This window comes from Brassica rapa, chromosome A01 (assembly GCF_000309985.2).
Source record: "Brassica rapa cultivar Chiifu-401-42 chromosome A01, CAAS_Brap_v3.01, whole genome shotgun sequence".
In the NCBI taxonomy this organism is placed as follows: domain Eukaryota; kingdom Viridiplantae; phylum Streptophyta; class Magnoliopsida; order Brassicales; family Brassicaceae; genus Brassica; species Brassica rapa.
Genome location: NC_024795.2, coordinates 12,586,235 through 12,614,230, shown reverse-complemented (window position 1 = coordinate 12,614,230; position 27,996 = coordinate 12,586,235). Strand labels below are relative to the sequence as shown.

Below are 27,996 nucleotides of genomic sequence, written 5' to 3'. Positions count from 1 at the left end.
CGTTTTGTCGGAGCTCTGTCCAGTTTCCAACCGGAGTGGTCAACTCGGGGAGTGAACAGATCCATGCGGTGGTGCGGTGGCTGGAGTAACGACGCGACTGGGTTAAGGGTGAGGTGGGGTGATGTCGGTTTGTCAGATTAAGGTTTCCCGGGAGGTGGAGGCTCCTACAGATCCATCGCCGCCGGTCTAGTTTCCGGGAGGCGGAGGCTTCGTTAGATCCGCTTTCGCCGGCTTCAGTTTCCGGGGGGTGAAGGCGGTCTTTGCCTTGCGCCGCCGGCTTTTAGTCCCCTAGGTTTGTTAGGGTTTGTTTTTATCCTTGGTTTTTTGTGGTTTCGGTTTGGTCTAGTTGGAGGGGTTCGCGTCGGAAGACGATCGAAGCTCTCCGATGTTGAAGGTGTGGTTCTGCCGGCGAAGCTTTCTTACCAGTTCCGGTGTCGAAAGGAGGCGGGTGAGATCTCGGGTTACCGATTGATCTCTCCACTATTGGGAACTCGAGGTTGGAAGTGGTTGCGGCGATGAGGCTTGGATGCCAGTGAGTGACGGTTCTTCCGGTGGATCGTTGGGTTGATCACCGGGGATGGCTGAAAGCGGGGGCACGCCGTGAGCGAACGGAGACACCGTTTTTAGTTTTCTCTAGGGTTTCGGTTGGTGGGCCTTGGGCCTTTTGTGTAATTCTGGGCTTGGCCCCTTTTAGTAATAAAATCATCTATTGAGGGAAAAAAAAAAAAAAAAAAAAAAAAAGAACCGAGTTGAACTCAAACATTTTAACGAGGGTGGAGGGCCTAACGTTCTTATTCGAACCAAACCAAAAACCGAAAATAAACAACAAACACAATGTGTTTGGATATGTGATTGTTTATTTACTTATTTTATTTTTCTAATTTGTTTTAGGAAAAACGAAAAAAGAAAAGGAAATAAGATTAAAAGAAAAAGGAAACAAGAGAGAAAAAAAAAGGAAAGAGTAGTTCTATATATATAAAAAACTAGTTGGCTCGGTTTCTGCTGAAAAGAGAACAACAGCAAAAGAAAGACAAGAACACGATGGTTTCCGTCTGCGAAAAAGATTCGAACCTTCCAAGGCCGACACGGGTGAAGAACAAGTCCCCAGCGGCGGTGCAAATCACCGCCGAGCAGCTCCTCCGAGAGGCTCGAGAGAGGCAAGAGCCTGAGGTCCTTCCCTCTGAGCATAGCATCACTGACTCGACTGAACTTTCCGACTACAGTCTCCGCCGCCGTAAGGAGTTTGAGGACCGGGTCAGCCGGGGAGGACGATCCGATGTCCAAGTCTGGGTAAACTACGCGCGTTGGGAAGAGTCACAGAAGGATTACGCGCGTGCTAGGAGCGTGTGGGAACGAGCCTTGAAAGACCATCACCGGAACCACGCGCTCTGGGTCAAGTACGCAGAGTCGGAGATGAAGAACAAGTTCGTCAACTCTGCCAGAAACGTTTGGGATCGAGCCGTTTATCTTCTCCCTCGCGTGGACCAGCTCTGGTACAAGTACTCACACATGGAGGAGATGCTCGGGAACATCGCCGGAGCCAGACAGATATTCGAGCGGTGGATGAACTGGTCACCGGATCAACAAGGCTGGCTCTCGTTTGCTAATTTCGAGCTGCGGTATAACGAAACAGAGCGTGCGAGATCCATCTACGAGAGGCTCTTTCGTTGCCATCCCAAAGCTTCTTCCTTTATCAGATATGCAGAGTTTGAGGTCAAGTGCGGTGAAGTTTCCCGTGCGAGGGATGTCTACGAACGAGCCACTGAGAAGCTTGAAGGAGACTATGAAGAAGCAGAGATGCTCTATCTTGCCTTTGCTGAATTCGAACAAGGATGCAATGAGTTCCAACGTGCTAGGGTTATCTACAAGTTCGCTCTTGATCATATCCCTAAAGGAAAAGCAGAGGAACTCTACACAAGGTTTATTGCCTTTGAGAAACAGCACGGGGACAAGCAAGGGATTGAGGACGCCATTGTCGGGAGGAGGAGGACACTTTAGTACAAGATGATGCTCGTAGATAGGCCTGGGATTTCGGGTATTCGGGTCGGTTCCGGATAAGAACCGTTCGGGTCCGGGTTTTCGGTTATTTAATAAATGTATCCAATGAGTACTTGGAACACTTACGGTTCGGTTTCGGATCGGGTACGAGCGGTTCCGGGTCGGTTCGGTCTTTCGATAAAAGTAACCATATTCAATCCAAAAAAATGGGTACCCAATTTTTCGGTTTAAAAAATATCCAAACTTTTACCCGAAACCAATTGGGTACAAAACGGTTCGGTTAAAACCGTACCAAAATCAAATTAGTAACCGAAATAAAACCGATTTTGAAACCAAACTCATGGCGTACATCATGTCTGAAGACTGAAACATGTAAAACCAATTTTGAAACCAAACAAGAACAAGAATATAACATACTTGATGTCTGAAACAAGAACAAAAACTGAAAGCAAATCAAGCAAATCACAAGTTCACAACAGAAACATAAAGAAGTTGATGTCTTAAACAAGAAAAAAAAACGAAACGAAGCAAATGATCACAAATGACACAGTCACTCTTTGTCGTCCACACTCCATACTCCATAGCCACTCCTTAGTCTAAATTGCATCCAGCTTCAAACTCTATGAAAACAAAAACAGAAACGTATAAGTGTTCAAAACTTCAAGTTTTCAAGATTCAAAGCTATACTATAAATGTAAAGAGTTTAGAAGAAGTGAATCATACCTCTCATAAGATCATCTTGAGTTTCCACATCTGAAAGTATCTGCTCTATTGTAAGAATGCCTTTCTCATTGATGTGAATCTCGGATTTCAACCATTGTTCTGTGCACACTAACACCTCGACCATGAAGTGTGTTAAGCAGCTCCTGTATGGGTCTAAGACTCTCCCACTAGTGCTAAATGCACTCTCTGATGCTACAGATGATGCTTGAACCGCAAGAATATCAGCAGCTATCTGAGACAAGATCGGGAACTTCACACTGTTTCTTCTCCACCACGATAAAACATCAAACTCGGTCCCAAGTCCAGTACCACCCTTTGAAACCTCTACTTTCTCTCTCAAATAAACTTCTAACTCATTACTAGAATCTTCTGTACCTGTTTCTTGTACAAGCTCCTCATAGAGATTATCCATTCTTTCATATCCGATACCACTGCCTATAACTTGACTCTGGAAAACTGCACCAGCACCACTGTCTTGAGTTTGGGTTTGAGAAGACGATCCTCCTTGCGACTGTGAACCACCTGATCCTCCACCACTTGTGCTGTATCCAAGAGTGTACTCTTCATATAAGCGCTTCATGATCTCCATAATTGAGTCAGAAAGCAGAGTATACTCGATGCTTTCTTTTCCATAGAGCTTCTCAAAGCAGAGGTTAGCAAAATTCATCTTCTTTCTTGGATCAAAGACAGTAGCAACAATCAAAAGCTTGTTCATCTTACAGCTCTTAGACTTACTGCTCTCAGACTCAGATTCTTCCGTAAATGGATTCCAGTACTTCCTTATTTTCCCCATCATCGTCAAAGCATTGACCCGCAGTGTTTCATCAGGACCAGGCGCAGAGCTTATCTTGCTGACATTCCTAGTGATCGTGACAATCTCATTGTAGATCTTGTGCGACGTAATGCCCTTAGTAGCCGAGAGCATCAGAGTTGAATTGTAAAAGATGACAAGAAAGTGCACCAACCTCTCAGCTTCTTCCCAATCTGTTCTAGTCGCTGGCCCAATCCTCTTTTTTCCATTTTCAAGCTCCAAGAAGTAGTCATTGTACGGTTTGTCTTCAGCCTCCATCTTCTCAAATGCTGCTCTGAATTTGATCGCTTGGTCTAGCATGAGATAGGTCGAGTTCCATCTCGTCTTGACGTCTAATGGAAGGCTTCCTCTAGTCATCTTTCCACTATCAACCCGAAATTCGAAAGACTTGAGTCTATTGGTTGAAGACCTCACATACTGAACCCCATTCCGAATGGCAGTCAAGCTATCATCCACCTCGGTTAACCCTTCCTTCACAATCAGATTCAGAATATGTGTTGCACACCTAACATGCAAGAACTCACCCTTTAGAACCAGCGCATCTTCACCATGTTTCATGAATTCTTCCTTGAACTTCTTCAAGGCCGACGTGTTAGCTGTGGCATTGTCAACTGTGATGCAGAAGACTCGTTTTATATCCCACTCTGCTAAACAATCTATCAGGACTCTTGCAATGGTAGACCCTTTATGATCGTCAACATTCTTGAACCCAATTATCATCTTTCTAAGCTTCCAACTTGAATCAATGAAGTGAGCTGTAATCACCATGTAACTAACCGCAGTGTAGGGAGCAGTCCAAATATCGGTTGTGAGAGAGAGTCTTTGCTTGTTCTGTCCGAGCACCTTCTTCATCTCTGCTTTCCTCGCCATATACATTGCCGCAATCTCCTTTGTGCAAGTCTTCCTACATACCGGCGGATCCATCTGGGCTTTCTTGCAAAAGTTTTTCCACGCTAAGCTCTCCACAAAGGATAACGGCAACTCGCCTAAGACTATCATCTCATTGGTAGCTTCTTTGAACACTTCCTCAGACACCTTAGACAGACTCACGTTACCTTCTTCATCGACATTTATCTGTGACTGATCTCTGGACTTATTTGCAGCCTTCCACGCCATGTATGCCCTACAACCGCTCTTGTGCTTCCTCAGATTAGAGGTCCCAGACTTGGTTGGACAGCTAAACTCTTTCTTACAATAGCGGCATTTGCATCTGTTGTAGTTGGTTGGCAGCCTGCTGTAATGGTTCCAGACATCAGACCTCGTCTTTTTCTTTGACCTAGAACCATCATCTTCTTCTCTCTCGTTCCTTTTTCCCGAACCCGGTGTTTGTACATCTTCATCTGAAGATATTTCTTCATCCATTAGTTGATGGTTGACTTCATCTTGTTCATGAGTTGGAGAAGAATCCATCTACATAGTACATACAAGAACAAGTTAAGAACTGATACAAATTTTGAATAAATAAGTTGTAGCAATCAAACATCAAAACTGTAATCATACTCGACTAAGAGTCTAAGAATTATCAAACATCAACATTCGACATTATCAGATCAAAAGCTATCAAATACGATTGAGGAATCAAAGTTATCATTTATCAAACAATCAATATAGCTTAATCGATCAAAGTATCAAACAATCGAAGATTCGAAATCGTTGCTCACCTCCGAATGAATTCTCGAAGATGCAGACGGTGGAGAGAGAAGAGAATCGACTAATGTTTCCAGCTTTAATATTTCTGATAACACCAGTTGCTCTATTTGTATATAAACCTTCACAATTCTCGATTGCTATAATGGAGAAGATGAATCGAAAAGCTAGGGTTCGTATTTTGGGAATTGGGGTTTGTCTCGAGCTGATACACTGTGTATGATGTATCATACCCACGCGTGTAACGGTTATGTCGGGACTTAAAGTCTAGATATATCGGATATCCGATTTGGCTCGGGTAAAACCCGGATCCGACCCGTTACCCATGGATTTTTATATTATTATCCATTGGTTATTTTTGGCTGTACCGAAGTCAATCCGAACCGGGCAAAATCGGGTCGGTTCCGGTCCGGTTTTCCGGTTCCGGTTATAAATCCCAGGCCTACTCGTAGATGTAAGAAACACAAGTTTTTTTGAATTCTCTGTTTTGTTATTCATCTCCAATTGGTGGACATTAACTCCATATACCCTCTACCTCTAAAAAAAATCCTCATTTATCCTTTTATTATAATATAATTTCTTTTTCAATTATTTTTAAATAGAAAAAGTGGCTAAAGACGGATTGCCCCTAACATAAATGAGATATTTACTAGATCCAACCGGAAAGATCCGACCCACACAAAACAAACCCTAAAACCCGACCCATCTAAACCAAAACGATGTCGTTTTTTACTCAACATTCTCTTCTCCACATTTTTCAATCTCATTTTGTCGTCTCTCCCTTTCGACATTCTCCATTACGAAATCGGAGATTAAAACCCTAGAGTATTCATTTTTCGTTCTTCCTTGTTCGTTCTCCATCTAATCCGAAAATCCATCTTCGTTCTTCTTTGTTCGTCTGTGTCTCAACTATCTCTTTGTCTCTCTTGTCTGAAACCCTAAAGTCGAGACCGCTTCGTTTCTTCATCCTTCTTTGTCGAAATCAAGGCTCCATCTTCGTTCCTTGTGGTAAGTGATTTGTTTCCCTTTATTTGGATGTTATTTAGTCGAATTTGTATGTAGATTTGAAAACAAATTTGGGGAAAACTTTGAATGTGTCTTATGTTTAGATATTGGCTTTGAAATTGGATAAGAACTTGGTAAATTTATTGTTTAGGTATATATTACATCGAATCTATTGTTTCCGATTTGAGTGATAAATTGTATTAAATTTTTGTTAATAAAATTGTATTGGGGAAACTTAGTTGATGTTGTGTTGTTGTTTTGCGGTTTGAATTTAGAGTGATTGAGTGTTATATTGTCTTGTACAGGAAAGATATGAAGGGAAATCAAAAGGTAGTCCCCAATGAAACGCGTCGTCAATCTCTTAGAAACAGAAAACCGGACTCGGTTGCAAAGAAAGCCGGAACCGAGAGTTCAGAAGAGCAGTAAGAAAATCAGTAAGAAGAGTAAGAAGAGTAGGCCAGTGAGAGAGCCAGCGAGAGCACCGATTGTAGAATCGCTCTCAGCCTCAGATGAGTCCGAAAGGGAGGGGTCCGATAGGGAGGGGTCTGAAAGAGAGGTATATATTTTGTGTTCATTGTTATTGTTTGTGAGAAATGCTGAGTGGTAATTAGCAGTAGTACTAGTACTTTTTGTATTACTAGCATTACTAACATGTATATATGTATTTTGACTGCAGGAAATGCAACCAAATCAACCCCTTGAGTTCTACTTCAAAAGCAGCGAGTTCCCCCAGAGTTCGAAGATACAAACTAAGTGCTTTGTGACCAAGACAGTAAAGCTCATCAAGGATAAGCCTGAGGCTGCGTGGTTCACAAGCCATCCTCATTTTCGGCATTTCTTCCACATGCCAGACGAAGATAACCTGAAGCTTCAGGGGTGTGGATGTTACTACTGCGCACCATTTGTACTCCAGAAGATGATGTTACATGGTTTGCGGTTAATGGTGTACCCATCCGCTATTCTATGAGGGAGCATGCCCTCATCTCTGGCTTAGACTGCGGTGATTATCCACCAAACTATGAGGAGTTGGGATGTGAAGGTTTGGTAGTAAAACCATCTCAGAGATGAAGGTTTGGTAGTAGAAACAATGACATTTCCCTATTATTATCGTCATAGATGACATTTACATAAACAATATACCAGAAATATGTATTTTGTAAAATTCTCCTTACTATATTGTCTACCATTCACATACTAACAATGAAAGTTAATGAAGTTTTTGGGGAAACCGTTAAGATTTTCTTAAACTATTAAAAATAATTAACAAAAATAGTATAATCTATATATTTATCATATACATAGCCAACAAATTGAAAATAATCATATAAAGATAGTCTAAATTACACATAACCTAGTGATATGTATTGGTTTCGAATTGCACATAATAATACCAGTGAAACCTAGTAATCGTAATTGCACACAATAATACCAGTAAAACCGAGTAATCCGAATTACGCATAATAATACCAATTAAACTTAGTAATCCAAATTGCACATAATAATACCAGAAATCACTAGTAGTCCAGATTTCACATAATAAGCCGAGTAATCTCCAGTAAACCCTAGGTAGTACCTGAACCACTCCCACATTCAAAATACGATACCATACCTTCTCCTCTGGCTCTGCCTCTGCCTATGGCTCCTCTAGCTCCCCCTCTGCCTCTTTTGCCTCTTCCACGGGATTCTCCTACTAATGGAAATCTTGTTTGTTGTGGTTTTCCTTTCTTCTTGTCATAATCTGGAGGAAGTATTTTCTTTGCTTTAACATCTTCTGGTATAACCCAATCAGACATATGAAGAACATGATATATGGTCATGTGATAAGCCAAAGCCCATTGCTCCACCAAATAGTATTTTGAACAATACTCAGATAGATGGAGTTCCCTTCCCGCTGCCTTTGACATGAATGTGGCAGCAGCCACTCCATGCACACAAGGGTATTTGTCTTTATCAAATTTCTCACAACTGCAAGTATTCCTAGCCATGTCAACAGTATAAACCTTGCCGTCAGTACCATGCACACTGTACTCAAGATGGAAGCTGTTTAGTTCGTCAATTGAAAGAAATCCCGCATCAACACATCTTTTAGACATTTCGGTTTCCAAAATAGGCACAAGCTTCAGTGTGTATGGTATTTCGGCTGCCTCCTTCCTATGGTTGTTAAACCATTCAGACATTTTTGCAATGATAACATCAAACATTGGTAGTAAGGTATACTTTCTCGCTTCCTTGATAACACCATTAAAAGATTCTACTGAATTGGTGGTGTCAACATTGTACCTATCTCCTCTGAAGTAACATCTAGCCCACTTCTTCTCTTCAACACTTTTGTCATGATACACTGCTGCACTAGGATACCTCCGGCGAAAAGCATGATATTGGTACTTGAACTCAGTCTCCGTATAAGCGTGTGCGCAGTCTCTAAACTTGCTTGCTCAAGTATCTTTGTTGTTATGGACGTGGGCTTCAACATTCTGAGACAAATGCCATATACAATACCCATGTTCGGCCTCAGGGAACACTAGACGTACTGACTTGATCAAGCTTTTGTTTCTATCTGAAAGAAATACCAATCCCGGGACCTCAGATATCATTGATTTCAACTGTTCCATAAACCATATCCAGCTTTCATCATTCTCACCATCTGCTACACCAAACGCAATTGGGTAGTGGTGATGATCAGGATCCTGAGCAGTCGCAACAAGGAGAACTCCACCATAAACATTCTTGAGGTGTGTTCAATCCACAATGAGGACTTTCCTCATCGCACTGAACCCTTCTATGCTAGCTCCCAGGGCAAAAAACAGATACTTAAATTTGTTGGCCTCATCCACTACCACACGAGTTCTTGTGCCAATATTTGTCTGCTCCAGCATGTGCATATAACAGTATAATAAAGTAAAACTCTCTTCTGGACTTCCTCGCACTTCATTAGCAGCTTCTCTTTTTCCTCTCCATGCTGAGGTGTATGAAACATGCACACCAACCTTTCGATGAACCAAATCGATCAGAACTTTGGGAACTGGTGTGACAAATGTACCAGGATAATCTTGAGCCAAAACAGATTTAACGATTGGTGATGTGCCTTTCCTTCTATTAGGCAGTGTTCTTGTAGTAACAACAGAACATGTATGATACTTGATGTAACTTCTAGCCGTCCAAAGATCTGTATTCTTTAACTTTGCAACTCGCACAAACCACTTGCAACCGTCTTTGGCTCCTCGGCATTTAACGACAAATCTCTGAATATCCGACTTAGTTATATCAAACTCAAAACATTTCTTATGTGAAGCCGTCTGAATATGGACTTTTGCTTCCTCCTTGGTTCTAAATTCTTGACCTAAAACCAAACCTGTACCATCATCCCGTGGCTGATAGACAACTTCTGGTCTTACTTCTGAATCTTCAAACACATGCTCATCTCTTTCCGTGACATTCTCACCCATCTCAATCTCTCCGTGAAAAGTGAGCACACCACCAGTACCTTCATTACCAGTTGCATCATTCTCAGTACCATCTTCATCACTAATCTCTCTATCAGGCAGTGTTCTTGTAACGACAGAACATGTATGCTGCTTGATGAAACTTCTAACCGTCCAAATATTTGACTTCTTTAACATTGCAACTCGCACAAACCAATTGCACCCATCTTTGGCTCCTCGACATTTAACCACAAATCTCTTAGTATCGGACTTAATTATATCAAATTCAAAAGATTTCTGATACGACGCTGCTTGAATAAGAACTTTTGCTGCCTCCTTGGTTATAAATTCTTGACCTATAACCAAATCCATACCATCATCCCGTCTCTGATTGACACCATCATGCATCTCAATATCTTCGTGAAAAGTGAGCACACCACCATTACCATCTTCATCACCAGCCTCTATAGCCTCTCTATCAGATAGACCGACATAGACATCAGTTTCATCATTCTCAGTACCATCCTCATCACCAGCCTCTGTAGCCTCTCTATCAGATAGACCGACATAGCTATCAGTTTCATCATCCTCTTCTGAAAGTTGCACTTCTTCACTGATGAACTCCACATGTAGAACACTTATACACTTCTCATGATTTACTTGCAGTAGATAACCAAAAACGTCTTCATCATTCCAGATGTATGATGGCTTGTACGAATACAATACCATTGGAAAGTAACTAATCTTCACTTGCACCTTAGATTCATCTACCCTTATCTTTCTGCAAATACGCTCAACCAAACCATAGTAAGTGATATCCTCCATTGATTTCCTTAACACAATCGTGTGGATTTCATCTTCTCCTTCACCATCTCCCGAGATCCATTTTATTTCGGCCCCATCTTTCATATAATATCCCCCATAATCAAAACAAATGATTGTGCAATGCGGATTTTGCATTTTCCTGAAATAAAATAGAATATCATTAGAATTCTCATTATTAAGATGTTTAGAATTAATTCTCACACTGTACAATCTTCTCTTACTAATACTAATGTAATTCAGTACTATACATAGTAATACTAGTAATCATAGTAAGAAATATCAATATAGTAATCCTAGTATTTCTAGTAAACCTTTTTTGCTTTAGTAAAAATAGTTATACCAGTAATATCAAGAACTTATCCTTGTACTAACTAATTCGCTTTTAGGACCCTATTGTTAGGATTTTACATTAACCATGATGTATAATTCATCTTAAATGAAATTACACACAGAAAATCATCAAAACACACATAAAAATACCCAAAATCTATAAACACAGTTTTCAAAATCTTTTTAAATCTCTCATAATTTTCATTGGATCTTCTTTTTTTTTTACACTAGCCGAGATATACACTTGTTTTAATAACATTTCAGCAAAAAATTCATCCAAAATGGACGTTAAAAATACCCGATAGCCCTAAACACAGTTTTTGAAATCATTTTTAATCTCTCAAATTTTCATCAAATCTTACTTTTTTAACATTACCCATCATATACGCGATATTTAAATGTAATATCACAAAAAAAAATCATCGAAAACGAACCTGAATTGCCTATTTTTTTAGCTTCAAAAAACGCTAATGGAGGATGAGAGGAAGAGGGTTGTACGATGAAAAAGGAGACATGTGGGTCAGGAGAAATCTGATTGGTTAAGGTTGTTTTGTGGGCCATGTAGGTTATTGAATTATGGTTGGTTTACTTAATTGGAGAATAAATGAAAGGCTAGTTTGGGGAGTGCAAGGATAAAATGGTAGGGAGAATAGAGAGGGGGCATTAAGAATTCATTTAAGGGGGTATGGGGTATATGGAGTTAATCCTCCGAATTGGTTTGTTTTAAACCAGACTGATTATGCATAATATACCCAATAGAGACTGATATTTGTGAAATAACTTTTGGTGTGGATAAAAAGAAAAAGAGTATATGAAGGAAAGAAAATGCCTTTTATTTTTAGAGAAATTGGCGTGGATACACCCAGAAACCCATGTAATTTGTCATATACCCTTGTTTCTTTTTAATATTTTTTATGACTATAATACCCTTATCTCTATCTCTCTTTCTTCTCCCTTTTATGTGTTCTAATCTCTTTATCTCTCGTACAAATTCTTCAAATCATCTTCTAATTCAACACAAATTTTTATTTTTTTATTCTGATTCTTTTGACACCCATAATGATAATCTTATTATCTCACCTCAATTCCAATGTTTCAAATTTCGAATCACAATCAACTTTTAGATAATATATATGTTATTAGGTATTTTATTACTTACCTGCCATTATTTAGATTTTAATGGATTCTTAGTAGATACATGGAGTGTTAGCTGTTACAAATAGATTTGGAGCTATTTAATAGATAACTAATTAATTGTTAATAGTTTCATTAACTGATATATGATTTGTTAGTCGATACATTTTTTTGATACATAGATTGTTAGATGATACTGAAATTGTTAGCTGATATGTTAGTTGGTATGTAGATTGTTACCTGCTATGTAAATATTTAGCTGATAGATCTAGAGTTACTTGTTTTCGACAAAGCATGAGGGCATTTTCGTCCACACAGTGTCAAAAAGTTACTCCTTTTTGGGCTAATTTGGACCTTAATTGGAGATATTCCACACATTATTTCTTATTTTTATCTCTCTCTTCCTACTCTCTTTCTCTTCTACTTACGTTTCTTACTTGGGACAATGTGTCAAATATATCCAAAGATGGACCAACTTCGCAAACTACCCATAGATGTGGATAACTAAAAAAGAAGTAGTATTTTGACACTGTGCGGACGAAAAAACCCTTCAGCTTTATCGAAAACACGAAAAAACCTTGCGAGAGATAAAAGGATTAGAAGATAGGGAAGAGAAGAGAGAGAGAGACACCTTAGCTTGTAGGGGTAAAATGGTCAAACAAAATAGTTTCTCTTTTATAAGGGTAGATGGCAAAATATGTGTGTGTTTGGGTATATTCACGCAAATTTCTCCTCTTACTTCTACTCTGACATTCTCTCTCTTTTCTCCTACCCTCTTACATTTTTTCTCTTTTTCTTTATTCCACATCTTTTACTCACATACACCTCTTTCTTCTTACATTTTAATTGTATATCTGTAAGAAAATATTTCATTCTCACTTTTATTCACAATACAAAAATTTATTCAATTTAATGGAGAAATAACTTAGTTCATAACATATAAGCCAAAATAATTAGTATTAAATTAATTGTTACGCCGTTTGTTCACCGGTAAAACAATTGTTAACTGATACACTGTTTATTACATGTTACATGATTTAATGTGATAATATATATTTGCTATTTTGTATAGCAGTGATTCTTTTAACACTTAAATATATTTGTTATTTGTTAACAAAACATACTAATATATTTAAAAATAATAATATACATTAATTTATTAGCCGTACAAGAAAATGTAGAAGGTAAAAAACAAAGTATCAGTTAAAAATAACTATTTTCATTGTGGTTTACACCTTTATCTTATGTTTGTATCAGACTGAGAATATAAGGTGAATCAACTAACGATCACTACTTTGTAATCAAGTTTGTAGCAGTTAACATCCTATGTATTTGTTAACAACACTTGTTTTGTTACCTATTTTAAAATATTTTGTATCAGTTAACAAAATTTGTATCCTATAATAATAATTTTGTAGCAGCTAACTAAACATATATCCAGATCGGCGATTTCGTGACCATAACCACCACAATAAGAACTTGAAATGCCTTCACCGTGTTTCACGAACTCATCCGTGACAACGATTAATTTTATCATGTCGGATGAAAAACTCATCGCGGAATCGTTAGTTACAGTGGCAATAAAATGTTTGGATCTGGAAATTGTGGCCTCTCTAACAAATATCATTATTTTTGTAGAGATTGGCTGTACACGTCACTGATTGAGGAGTTCAATATTTCAGTAGTGTTAGAATTATTATACAGTAATGTTTCTCAATTGACGAGATAGTGAAGACTTATGGTGATTTAGATAAAAATAACATAACTTAAAATTGATATTTTCTGTACATGAAATTGGAAAAAAAAATGAATCACATCATATTTTGTAATGAATGAAACTTAAAAAAAAAAGGGAACAGAGAAAGAGAGCTTGGAGAAGAAATACATAAAAGAAAAAGAAAAAGAAAGTTTGGAGAAGAGAGAGATTGGGAAAGTAAAAAGATTTTTTTAACGTCTAATTAATTATGGTATTACAACGATGAGAAATATTACATAGACGATTCTACAGCCGACAATTCTACCATCATATGAGAATGCACGTCTGACTGCATCGCTCCGAGACGCTCTATGAGAACCATGTTCGATGATACGCCATTGCACCATGCTGAAGACCTCTTGTAACCTTTTTTCTCCATGATCTGCATAATTTGCGTTTTCTGGGCTTTGAACCCCAAACCTCCTGGTGTAGAGGCATTAATGAATTCTTAGTCAAACCACTGGACTAAGGGGTCTTCCACAGAAAATAAAAAAAATTAGGGAATTTTTTTATTTGACACATAAAAAACTATCAATAGGTGCGTAGGATATCAGTGGGCTTGGCAGACAAAAAAAAAAGTGGGAGTCATAGAAAAGATATGTCAGAAGAGTAAAATAGGAATGAAAATGTGACTCAAAACTTAAGGCTATATTGCTAATTAGATGTCTTTTGGGGTGTAATGCCACCAATTTATGTTTAAACTAACTGTTAACATATTTTTAGATTATAGATACTCGTGGTAAATTTTTGCTTTTTTTTGGATTTTGGTGATGAATGTTTTTAAAATGTGATTCCATTAATTTTGCAATTCAGAATATTTATGAGATATATATAGTCAACTTAGGTTTGTGTTCCGAAGAAGTGAGATGATTTGATATCAGTCTTCAGAATATCCATTTTTTTTGTTTTGAATAAATGTTAAATTTTATTCAATCAAAATCCTTTTTACAACAAAGTGTAGACCTAATTAAGAGGAAACCCCTATCATATACTCATAACTCCAAAAAGATAAAGACCCTTATCTACACTCTTGTGGTAAACCAGTATTGAAGCATGCCTTCCAGTCATTTGCCTCCTTTAAATCTCATCAAACTCAGCTTGTTTCTAACTCCTTTATCAAGAACCTTCTTTACGGCAGCAATAGGAAGAGGCTTCTCACCATGCTTGATTTTATTTCTTTCTCTCCAAATCATGTGAATACTAGTTTGAAAAGCATATCTGAAGCAAAACACTTTCTTCTTATCTCTATCTGTACTCCCCAACAACTCTATCACTTCATTCCAGTCAGTTGTGTAAGAATGTCCCAAAATTCCTCTCATAAGATGACTCCAAATCTGAGAAGAGAATGAACAATCAAAGATGAGGTGGTTTCTAGTCTCTCATCCACTCCCTGGCTCAATTTCCCCACTCTGTCCATTGTCGAGAGCCTATTCAGAGTAGCCAGCCAAGACATGAAAGCATACTTAGGAGTAGCATTCGAGAACCAAATACTCCGAGCCCAACTGTTTTGAAGATACACCACTCTTATCAGCTTTCAAGTCTCCTTCGTCGAGAATTGACCTTTAAATCCTGTAGCTCTCCTCCAAAGACTAATATCTTCAACACTATCATTTAGCCTCTCTGCTACTTTTGATAACTCCATTTCAACCTCCTGGAAAACTACAAAACGATGCCTTCTGCTTCTTCTTAGTAAAGAGCTTGTGAAATTGCTCCAGATTGCATCTTAGTAGCTGCAAGTGAAGAATAAGTGATTTCTTGTTTCCTCCATAGATATACAGTTTACTATTTTGATCCTAGTCTCATATCTCACGTTGATGAACGGTTTTAATTGCTTTTTTCTAAAAATCAATGATGGATTTATCTAATTATATGCAATTTTATTGTTTGAGTGCATATATGTTTTATAAACATTTTGTCTTGGCCATATATAGCAGCACCTATAATAAGATGACCTGATGAGCTTCTCCATGGATGCAATTGTTAATCGCTCAGCCAAATATGATAAAACGGATGTGTTCTCGAGAAGTGAGATGATTTGATATCAGTCTTCAGAGTATCCAGTCTAAGCTAAAGCAAACGTTACAGATATACAGTTTACTTTTAACCTGAGTCTCATATCTCCTATTGATAAACGGTTTTAATTGCAAGGAAGGAGTACATAGTTTTTAATAGCATACGCAAGTGGACGACATTCAAAGTTTCTAGTAGCAATTTGTTGCAAGTATGTTGTGATGCCTCCAAAGCTGCATCAAGTGAACAAATTGTCCAAGTTAGTGACTAGTTTATGAACGTACGAAGGGATTCAAGTGCAAACCAACCTTTCAAGTGCATACAATCTTGCACTTGGACGAGGCTTTTGGAAGCTGACAGAGTTCTCTCGCCATCCGAAGCTTCTCTTCTCTGCTGATCTTTCCTCCACATCTAACTTTGAGCAGCTGGAGACAGGGGAGCTTTCCTAAGAAATGCTCTAACTGATCCCACTCAGCCCGCGAAGTGCTGTCGTGTAAGCTAACCTCCACCACCTCCAGAGCTGAGGTCACAAGACAAGAATAGCTAGACAAGCACCTGCAAACATCATCTTGTCCATAGTGCAATCCACCCTTCAAAAAAGGAGGAGACTCAGTGATTGTAAAAACATAAGGATTATCTATAAAGGACTCTATTCTATACCCTAATGATGAGAGTCTTCAGATTCGGAGACCTCTCCAGCAAACAAGGAAGGAATTCCCAGCAATACTCGATGTCTTCGTGGGTGATGGTCAGATGATGGAGATCAGCTAAAATCGGAATTGACTTGGAGAAGTAGTTAAGACCCTGAAACGACAATCAACAACACCTCAAAATCCTATTCTCTTAAATTTTCTCAAGTAGTAGCAAAAAAAATACTTACTTCGAATGTTGATGATGATGACAGATGCAAGACCTTGACGTTTCTTATCCCTTTGAGTAATTTCTTTGGATTACTCCAATATATATCAACATCATGGGGAAGATCAACATTGTCCCATTGAGTATTCACCAGCATCTGAAGGGTAAGTTTAGCTTCTTGAAGGGCCGGAAGGTTCATGATTGGATAGTCGTGTGCAACCAGATCAGAGTACTCCAAGTACTCAAGCTTGGGTGTATCGAAACTGATGCTTTGGTGAAGAGGACCATCAAATTCAGCAGAGAAGACACGACCCATAGAGATTCTTCGAAGGCTCTGACTAGATAAAATGCCTGACCACTCCCAGTGCTCCAAACACATCGCTGCTATGACCAGTTCTCTAAGCTCAGGGGAAGCGGAAAGAAGCCCCTGGAAGGCACAACCACGAAGAGAGAAGAACCTGACCGAGTCAAGCACCAGAGTCTGAAGGGCCGGTAGAAAAGCATCCCTGGGAAGAGCTTCGATCTCAAACCCTTTGCCGAGAGTAAGCTTGGCCAAAGTCTTGCTTGTGAATAGCTCCGGAGGAAGTGAATAACCTTTCTCCACACCATCTAAGCACATTTGAAAATCCATCACTCCGAGCTTCAGCACATGACAAATACATTTGTTCACAAGAGCAAAGTCTGCTGAATCAATGCGCTCTTTATATTTTAGTGAAAACCTTCTGATGCGGGTGATAAGTTCTGGCAGAGCAGAGACTCTATCGAGGAAACCTCTTAAATTCTCTTGATTCTCGTCCAACTCAGGATCTTGTATAATGGTAAAGACCTTCTGGAATCTCTTTGAGAGAACTGAAACACGAGCAGCCTCCTTCGCAGGTAGAAACCGCACGATCATGAGAATCATCTCATCAGGTAGACTGCTGATTGTATCCACATTTGCCCCAAAGCCTAGCGAACTGTGTTGAACATGTGCCCATTAGTTTAAATTTAGGGCGTATAATATAAAATGAGAAGAGAGAAAAGAAAGCAGATGGTTGATAGATACTCACTCGTCTTTGCAACTATGTATGGCGTCTACATTGGAAGGTAATGCGTCTCTTTCCTGAGCAGCATATATTTCTGCAGATGTTTTCACACCCTCTGGTTGAATATACTCCCAATATCCAATAACCTGAGATTGATTTGATGCCATGCTATATTCCTCATGATGCAATAGCATTCGACCTCCAGTCTCTCTAACCTCAGACAATATATCTTCTTTTAGCCGTGTTTCTACCTGCATTGAGGATATCTATCAACAGAATCGCATTTGCAATAATTATATTATTATCAGGTGCAGTTTGAGCCTTACCACTACGCCTGCTATTCCAACATGCGTGAGGATATCAACAGGTTTATGCAGTTCTCTCAAGACAAATGGAATTCCGTTGATGTAAACATGTGCTTCTTCTCTTATTGTCTCAGTTGAACCCTCACCTTCTTCATCAATCTGCAAACAACTTGAAGTTCTTTGGCACTTTTTAAGTATGGAACCTTTGCACAAGACAGAACCACTCCGTTTGTTGATAATTGACTCCATGACTGCATCCCCCTGTCGTGACTGCAATTCCTCCTGTGCAATAAAAAAATATAAAAACAAAATATTTTACAGCTATCCAAGCCTGAATAATGAGGGAGCGAGCTCACAGGAATGGTAAAAAACCGTCCAGGCCTTACCCTTACGCTCCACTTCAACGCTTGAACCTCAGGTTTTTCATGCAGCCAATTCTTATACCCTCCTTTCACAAATGCTACATCAAGATTTTTGCTTCCAATGTATGCTGCAAAGGTAATCAACCAGAAGTATCTCTCCAAATATTCAGCGCTACGTTTCAGTGCAGCATTTCTTAATCTTGGCTCAACATGTTGTTGGTTGAAAACTTTTCGGTAATGCAGAACAGCTTCACGAATATTTTGCACTGCAGAACATCTATCGATCACAGCATCTAATGCCTCACGAGATTCAACTCCATTATCAAATAGTGTAGTAAATTTACGCAGCAGAAGGATGTCATCCATTCCAAATGCACGGCCATGTTCCTCTTCGCCACTTAAGGAATCGCCATACACAATTGAATCGGTCAGAACCTTAATAGGTCTCCCATAATTCATGCGAAGCTTCACTAGGCAGGCAATTACAGTTCCAGTTGTCGTTCGACCTCTCCCTATCTGTGTATGTTCAAGTGAAAGAATGGAATGCTGTAAGTCAAGAACAGAAAAATCTTACTTAAAAATAACCAAGCAGATTTGGAAACTCAACCTGGCAATTGAAGACAAAAGCAGTGTCTTTGGAAGCAGAAGCGATATTCCATGTCAAAGTGTCGAAGTCTGAGCTTCTGGGAGCCTTACCATCAGTTACAGGTACACGGGCGTATTTAACTGGAAAACCCTCAGTCTCAAGGTTTTTGAATACTTCAAGCGGTGTTTGAACAGAAAACGCATCCACATGTTCCCAACAATTGAAAACATTTTGGTCTTCGGTTTCGTGAATGACCATTATCGCACCGTCATAGCGTTTAGCTTCTCTAAGAATATCCTCTTTCAGAAGAGCCTCCACTCCTTCGACTGTATCCCGATCGGTTCCCTAAAGCAAGGTATTTATGTAAGCTTTTCAACGAATTCAGAAGAGTAAAACATATACAGACAACACATATTGTTTACCTTATATCCTAGCATGTTCTTATATGGCCTTTCAACTTCACGTACGACAAAAGGTATCCCATTGATATATATAACAGGTTCTTCTCTCATGTTGTGCCAAAAAACCGGATGCGACCTCTTAGACTCCAAACCCTTTCAATGACAGATCGGATACCATCTATAGTTGGGTTCGCAACACCATAAACAGCAAATCCTGGAACCTCCCTAAAATTCGGTGCTCCGTCCACCCTCTCTCGTAGACTAGCATTACGACAACCAGGACTATGATCACTTTTCAGAACAGTTTGACTTCCCAGTACTACCCCACTTCTAAGCGCAGCGACTTCACTCATCTCATGAGGGCGCCCATCTGTAGATTCTTCAACCTTTGTCAAAGAAGGTTTCATAGCTGCAAGGGCACCCATAGGATCTCTCCTGAGAAACCTGAAAGTGGCAAAGATGAACAAACATGAGTCACCTGAAAAGCATATGCAGTCTGAAACACAAGTACCATATATTAGTTTCTGGCATTCAAATTCTTTTACAACAGCTTCCAAGAGATACAACCGCAGAGAGCTAGTTGAACATAGGAAAAGCCTCTCAAATGTCCAAGGAAAAACATGAGCTAGAACAACCATATCTACAAGCAAGCAGATAGATAACGGTACAAGAGTTGTAGAGAGAAACAGAAAAAAAGGGCTGCTTGTCAGTACCTGCGAAGAATGCCATAGAGCTCTGGCCTAGCTTGCATCCAATCAGCAAAACTCACATGGTCAAGCGAACCAGTTTGGAGGAAAGCACCCTCTGAATCAAGGTATACAGAAAAGCATATAAGGAAGTAGTATCTTTCAAGGTACTCAACAAACAATGAGACTGCTGCCTCTCTCTTCTTTTCATCGGGTTGACGCAGTATACTACTGCTGTAGGTTGGGATTGCCTCTCGTAAGTTCTGTATGTTGATTGATGAAAAAAATTTAGACATTTTACCCGAAGTTACAACCCATAAAATCTGATAGACATTATCGTATACTTGGATATTAAAATGAGCAGAAGAGACCTGGATGGATGCACATCTGTCTATGGCATTATCAACTTGCCTTTTGCCTTTTACACCACCCTGGAATCATGAAAACAGTTAGACACAGCAGGACAAGATGAACAGACGAAGACACACAGAAAGGACTAAATACCTCTAAGACTCGTATCAAGCTTCTAATAACTGCATATTCCCCTCTACGGATTTTGTCCTCCTCAGAATTTGGCAGATCATAAGTAATATTTCTACCAGTTGTAAAGATTCTCCCAAAGGAGTTGTCTGAAGGAAGAAAGAAATGACAGGTTAGTAGAAACTCGTACCAGTTTATATTTTGTTCCAGAAAACATGGATCCTGGTCTTACATCTATATGTATAAGAAGATGCTATGGAGAAGAGGGTTGAGATATGATCACTTTGCTAATCTATACTGTTTCATTACTGTCTCAAAAAAAAAAAAAATAATAAGCACTCGCAGATGAAGTACCTGATGCTCCAGGACGTTTGAAATAGAGGAGAGTTGAATCTCCATTCCAGCCGTCGTATTTCCACGTCCCATTTGGCAACTGAAAATGATCTCCGTGTTAATGTCAGCCTGAGATATCTTCCTAATCTGCAAACACACAGTTACATGAATATTTTAAATGACAGGAACCACCCATATAGTGTGTTATGTACCTAGCAAATAGCAAAAGTAAAGAGATACGATCATTCATTCAAGGTTTACCAGGGCATCAAAATCTGTGTCTTTGGGTTCTGTCACAGGAACACGTGCATATTCGACAAGGTAGCCTTCAGCTTGCAGTTCTTGGTATACCTAGATCCAGAGAAGTGTGTATAGTGATGTGATCCTTGAAATCACCATAACAGTGTGCATGCTCTGTATCATACAAAATACTACCTCAAGCATTGTCTTTAAGGATTCATTTGAGACTGGCTCCCACTGGTCTACCATCTCACCATCTGGTAGTTCATCAGTCACAAGGATCTTGTTACCATGTCTGCCAGGAAAAAAAAAACAAAGTCAGAGATCATTTATAGGAGCAAGCGGTTATAGTGATTAAGATATAAACCTAGACGCATCTCCTCTTAAATCTTCTTCCATTTGATCTACATTTAACATCTTCATACCCTGATCAGAAACATAAATAAACATAAACTGAAAGGTTCAACCAATGTATAAAAGGCTAATTAACATACAAAAATAACATGTACTACCATGTTGGTGAAAGGATTGTCCAAATCACGTAGAACAAATGGTTTCCCATTTATGTATATTACCTGCCATAAAAGGCAAGTTCACATAAGTACATATGCTGAAGCAAGTAACAATACAGTCTAATCTATATTGATAGAAACTCTGAGTTACCGGTTCCTCCCTAAGACTAATCCAAAGAACTTGAACTTGATTGCTGGCTTTGTGAGCTCCGATGTGGTCAAGAAGGTTTCGTATCCCAACGGCGGTTGGCATAGCGACGCCGTGAACATGCAGAGAGCGAGCCTGAAGAAGGCCAAAACAACGAGATGGATCACTAGCAGCAGAGAGGATAGTCGAAATTCACGACAATACCTAAAGATATCAATTACTAAAGATTAGAGAATGGAGCGAACCTCATGGTAATTTGGAGCACTTTCGATCCGAGGATTCACGGACTTGTTCTGACAAGCTGGGAGATAATCGCTCTTGAGGATCGTCTTCTTCCCAAGCAACAATCCATCTCTCACCTTCGTCATCCCGCTCTGCCTCGCCGGAATCGTAGGTCTAAACAGTCAATTGAATCGCGCTTCGCGACTCAAGGTTCTGGCGCGAGTCTCTCTGATATAGATGAAGAAGGCTTGTGAGAAATGTAACAGAGAGAAAGGAGCTCTCACACACTCTAACTTCCTTCTTCAATCGTCTGATTAGTCGCTTTGTTTTTACACTATGATGGGAAAGGGTACTAAATAAAACATTTTTTTTTTACATCATCATCATCATCAAAGTAGTAACTCCAATTAACATAACCTTGATTAAACTAATTGTTAATTAAAATTTAGCAACACTGTGTGATTTTTTTTCTTTATGTATTACAATGTAGTCGCTGAAATTAGCCACTTTCTTACACCATCCCCAAAACAGTGAATTAAAATTTCAAATGCAATTTTTCTCCTTTATTATTTATTACAAGGGAGTAGATATCGAAATAGAAGAATTTTTTTCTCTTACCTTTGATTTCACTCTCCTTTTTAATCAATCCTCTTTTCAACATTAAAAACTAATCTGTTTTAAAAGTTTTTTTCAAATATCCTAAAGATGAATTTTAAGAGTGACTGAGCATAGTGATATTGTGAAGATTTGTGTTTTTCTTTGTCATGGCTTACTTAAATCGCTCTTAATATAAAAGATTACTAGCTTTTGATCCGCGCGGTGTATATTTTTTATAGAACTTATAGTTTATACATATTAAATAATATATGTATATATAATACACTTTTCCATGTTACATATTTGCAGTGTTTCGAAAACCGGACCGTCGGACCGATCGAATCATTCTTTTTCATTCTTGTAATTTTATTCTTTTACGTTTTTTTTCTATTCGTTCTTCTTGTTTCCAGAATGATCATCAGTCGAACCCCACCTTTCTACGAAACGAACCATACATTTAAGTCGGCATAGAGTTTAAAAGTTGCAATTTTTGCCAAAAAAAAGTTAGAAAAGTATTAGCAGAGATCCACTACAATTGTTTTAAGAACCTTTAGATAGGGTTCTTCACAAAATAGTAGACCTCATAACTACATACACATATATAATATATATACACATACGTATTTTAAGAATTCCAATGGATAGAACTCTCCAATGCTCTTAGGTTTTTGCTCTAAGGTTCAAGACATTTATTCAACAATCTAAAATATTTTATGATTGCTGACCTCGAAAATCTAGATAAAATCTCTAAATATTTTACTAGTATCTTTACATATAAATTAAGAATTGCCATTATTATTATAGATTCCAAAGTTTTTTCATTTCTTTGTATGACATCAGTTCTACAAAAATAAAATTCTGAAACCATTTTTTTGTGTTTTCTATAATTTTTATTATCTAATCATAATAAATTCTTAATTGCCAAACATTCTTTTGTGTTTTCTATAATCACAATACCATTGGTTTAATTTCATTGAAAATTGATAATCACATAAATTGATGTATTTATGATATAAATTTGAAATGTTTTTATTAAAATGTTCCCTCCCTTGATATGTTGTATTTATCACTGACTCCAACTTTTCTATAGACTCACAGAGCTAAAACGTTTGGTTCTTCACACCAACTACCCTGGTCGTTCTGATTTCAACTTATAGATAAAGTGGAACTTTGTAATCTCTGGTAAGCAATGCAAATGATAGAAGTTTCGTGTAAGATGTGTGTTGTCGTTTACTTATATAACAAAAAATACGATTTCCTGCTACTTTTCAGTTGGAGAGGGTGAGGAAGAAGCAAACAGAGGTGGAAACAAGATCACCTCAAGAACGAATTGGGAACAGGTTACTTGTTTAGTTGATATCAAGTCTTATAACAATACAGTATAGAGAAACAAAAAAGTCTCCGTCGCCGGGACTCGAACCCGGGTCTCTCGGGTGAGAGACGAGTATCCTAACCAGCTAGACTACGACGGAACTGTTGACTGCTATTGACTTGAAATATATTATTTCTACAACTTTAAATCTATCTTCTTCCATCCGTTGGGAGTAGCGTTTCGTTTTGTCTTTGTGGAAGGTTCCACTTCCAGGAGGAGGGAAAGGGAAAGTGGTGTTGTGAAGCTGTTTTTCATCGGCGACACTGCTCTCGTCTCCTCTGGTAGGCTATCTTTGGTGTTACCTCGAAGCTGCTTCAATCGAACATTGTATTATGATTATGATTCAGTTTGTATAACTCGTTGAATGTTAGCTTTAACTGTAGGTTTAGAATGCATAGTGATTGTGTAATTGGTTGATCAGCGATTGTGATAACTGTAGGAAAAGCTCTCAATCTTTTACTCTTCTTCCCAAACACAATCGTCGAAATGCAGGTTATCCTGTTGTTCAAAGGTAGTTTCTTTGTGCTTGTTCGATTAAGCATAATCTACTTCTTTCTTTCTGCTCATCATGCTTATATATTTTAATGGTTTTTTTTTTCTCTTTGGTTGTTATTGTTTTGCATTTTCTACACAAAGAAAGAAGTAATGATATCTATGATCGTCCGTGCCATGAGTGCTTCCTTTGGTGATATAACAAACCGATTCAACCGGTAAGTACATAATTCTAGTTAATGCTATGAGCACGGGCTGATTAGGCATAACCTCTGGCGTTTATACTTGTGGTACCTTTTGTGTTCCTTTGTGGTGATAGTTAAGATTCAACTGGTAGTAACTATATAACTCTGAGCTATGCATAATTCTAGTAGCAACACACAGACTTATTTCTCTTCTATGGGTTATATGCTTCTTCTGTGTAACGCCTTGGGATAAGCAAGATGGCCTCCGAGGATGAGATTCATGGCGCCAGGAACTTTCTCATTCAGCAGTACGCCGGTCACAAACCCAGTGTTGACGCTATCGAATCAGCTCATGACAACATCATCATGCAAAAGTTCCATGAGAGGAAGCACCCCAAGATCGACATAACGAAAAAGGTGCTCCAAGTGAGGCAGTTCAAAGCTGTGAACTTTGTTTTCGAGAGATTCCAAACTCCTCCCACTGCTTTCCTTGTCAAGTCAAGACAGCAGTCACTTTCGCAGTTCTAGGCGCTCTGACGGTTCTGTTCCCGACCGAAGAAGGACCGACTCTGCAGGTTTTGTTATCACTTATCAGTAGTAGCTACGTTTTACTTCATCCACCAAAGGCTGAAGAAGAAGCTTTGGTCTTTCCTTTACGGGTAATAAGCAAAGCTCATCATAATCCCAAAACCTTTGCATTTTGGCACCTGATCATATTGAACATTGTGACGAAACAGGACTGGATCTTTTATCTTATCGTGGCCGATTGGGACCTTCTTGATGGTATCTGTGATCCCACCGTTCATCAAAGGACCACGAGGTTTCGAAGTCATGTCTTCGCTCATAAGCTACATTTTGCTCTGGGTGGCTTCGAGCTACCTTAGGTACCATTCTGGCTTCGGCTATATGAAAAAAAAAAACATTTTTAGAGAAATTGCATCATTTTTTTGTGACAGATATTTGTTTGTTCAGCATAAAATAAATTCATTTAATTATTGAATGTTATAAGTTTATAACTTAAAATTGAATCTATCATTAAAAAGAACTTCGAACTGAACTATTAATTCAGCATAAATAGCCCCTATATTTCATTCGGTTTCTTTATATTTAGATTTGAATCCGTTAAGTTTTTTTTTTTTTTGGTATGATTCAAGTATAGAACTAGTTAGTAGTACTGAGTAAACGTTTGTATGTTCCTCATGTACTATCATACTTGAATCTTTTTGTACTATAGATACTATGTTAACTTTTATAGGTTCCATGTCCATCTCAAATTCAATTTCAATGGGAGTTTCATAACATAACCCTTCATCTTGTAAAGTAAGAAATATAGCATGTGGAAACGGAGCGTTTTGTCGCTCTCCATGTTGTAATTAAAGGGAATCCGAAATTCCAAGTGGTTCAATGCTAACTATAAACTATGTGGCTTCTGTGATCAGTACTATATTCGCAAATGCAAGTTTTGATTTGTGTCTGAGACAGAGAGTCCAGATGCAACTTTAAAATGTTAAGTGATATCTCTGAGTTATGTAATGTTTTCATGTAGACTAAGAAGAGCTCATTCGAATGGGAAAGCAAAAGAGTCAACTTTGTTTGATGTAACTTTGGGAGAGACAAAGACTTGCAAGAACCGAGGATGTCCTTCCTTTTGCCCTTTTCATACAAAATTCACTATGCTTTATAAAAAAGGACAATGAAACAATTAAAAAAAAAAACAAGAAATGAACAATCAAAGCAAAATAAATTAAAAGAACAAACTCTTAAAACTCTATAGAACACCAGATTGGAACTGAATCAAGGTTGCTGCTGAGCATCCATGTGACCAGCATCCACAAGCAACTTCTCCCTCTTAGCAATCTCAAGATCTTCATCAACCATCATCTTCACCAGCTTCTCAAACCCAACTTTAGGCTTCCACCCCAACACCTCCTTGGCCTTGCTAGCATCTCCTTTAAGGTTATCAACTTCAGCCGGCCTAAAGTACCTCTCATCAATCTCCACATGATCCTTCCAGTTCAGCCCCAAGTACCCAAACGAAACCTCAAGAAACTCCTCCACCGTATGCGACTCCTCCGTGGCCACAACGTAATCATCCGCCTTCTCTTGCTGCAGCATCAGCCACATCGCCTCAACGTAATCCCCCGCGAACCCCCAGTCTCTCGACGCCTGGAGGTTCCCGAGAAAGAGCTTCCTCTGCAGACCCACCTTGATCCTCCCCAAGGCTCTCGTAATCTTCCTCGTCACGAAGTTCTCTCCCCGGCGCGGGGACTCGTGGTTGAACAAGATCCCATTACACGCAAAAAGACCGTAAGCCTCACGGTAGTTCACCGTGTACCAATGCGCAGCGACTTTGGACGCTGCGTAAGGAGACCTCGGATGAAACGGCGTCGTTTCGGACTGCGGTGGCGGAGTTGCACCGAACATCTCCGAAGACCCGGCTTGGTAGTACTTGACGGTACGGCCGCTGTCGACGGTGTGAGACCTGACGGCTTCGAGGAGGCGGAGAGCGCCGGTGGCGACGACGTCGGCGGTGTAATCAGGGATCTCGAAGGAGACGGCGACGTGAGACTGCGCGGCGAGGTTGTAGACTTCGTCGGGTTTGATGACGTCGAGCCAGCGGCGGAGGGAGGAGGCGTCGGAGAGGTCGGCGTAGTGGAGCTTCATGAGGGCTTTGTTGGCGTTGTGCGGGTCGATGTAGATGTGGTTGATCCGCTGGGTGTTGAAGTTCGACGATCGGCGGATCAGGCCGTGGACTTCGTAGCCTTTCTCCAGGAGGAGCTCCGTCAGGTACGATCCGTCTTGGCCGGTGATTCCGGTGACGAGTGCTACCTTCCGAGGCGTTTCCACGGCGGTGGATCCGTTGTTCTCTGACGCCATTGATGGTTTTATTTTGGGATCTGTGTTGAAACTGGGCTCTTCAGTTTCGTTTGTTTATATAGGACATTGTCGGAGATGAAGAGGTTATTTTGGTCATTTTGAGTATTATTATGGTCTGATCATGGTCGTGTCTTTTTAAATTAAATATCATTGCTGTCTGATGCGATTCGTTTCCATGTTTACTCCTAAGACCATCTCTGCATCTCCAATGTATTACTCCAAATTTTACTTCAAAATGGTATAAATCCAAAATGGAGTTAGGTTTTACTCCAATGTATTACTCCATTTTTTATTCCAAACAAAATATTTATTTTTTAATTTAGTTAATAATTGTTAGTAGTACCTTCAACTTATAAAAATTTGACAAATTAACCCAAACTATTTTATGTTTACAAAATTTCCATAATAATTTATTTTATTTAAATTAAATATTTATCATTAAAAATACAACTAGAGATTATCTTCTAATTTCAATTTGTGCAGATTTTATCATATGCAATTTTTCGAATTCAAAATATTTATATGCACTAAAAGAAAATGAAGAAAAAACAAGGTTTTGTTTTGTAATTTGAATTATGTATTGGGTCCTATTGTTTGTGCATATATCAAGTTCAACAAGTACAAATGTTATCAATCAAAATTTTGACCCACAAG

General features: G+C 39.0%; 2 protein-coding genes, 1 non-coding gene and 2 pseudogenes across 3 annotated transcripts; 2 read left to right on the top strand and 3 right to left on the bottom strand.

Annotated features, from left to right (window-relative positions):
* The first annotated feature begins 33 nt into the window (after positions 1-33).
* Positions 34-13,748, top strand: LOC103872584 (crooked neck-like protein 1). The gene is made up of 2 exons (XM_009151018.3): positions 34-2,017; positions 5,632-13,748. The coding sequence occupies exon 1, from the start codon at positions 1,042-1,044 to the stop codon at positions 1,996-1,998; it is 957 nt and encodes a 318-aa protein (XP_009149266.2). The 5' UTR covers positions 34-1,041; the 3' UTR covers positions 1,999-2,017; positions 5,632-13,748.
* LOC103872574 lies at positions 11,908-23,622 on the bottom strand (annotated as a pseudogene).
* A 193-nt stretch (positions 23,623-23,815) lies between these two features.
* Positions 23,816-23,888, bottom strand: TRNAE-CUC. The gene has a single exon. It is a non-coding gene; the product is annotated as a tRNA-Glu (tRNA).
* A 23-nt stretch (positions 23,889-23,911) lies between these two features.
* On the top strand, positions 23,912-26,233 carry LOC103872558 (annotated as a pseudogene).
* On the bottom strand, positions 26,087-27,428 carry LOC103872569 (GDP-mannose 4,6 dehydratase 2). Its single transcript, XM_009150998.3, has one exon. It carries the CDS (start codon positions 27,340-27,342, stop codon positions 26,260-26,262), a length of 1,083 nt encoding a protein of 360 aa, XP_009149246.1. The 5' UTR covers positions 27,343-27,428; the 3' UTR covers positions 26,087-26,259.
* Positions 27,429-27,996: the final 568 nt, after the last annotated feature.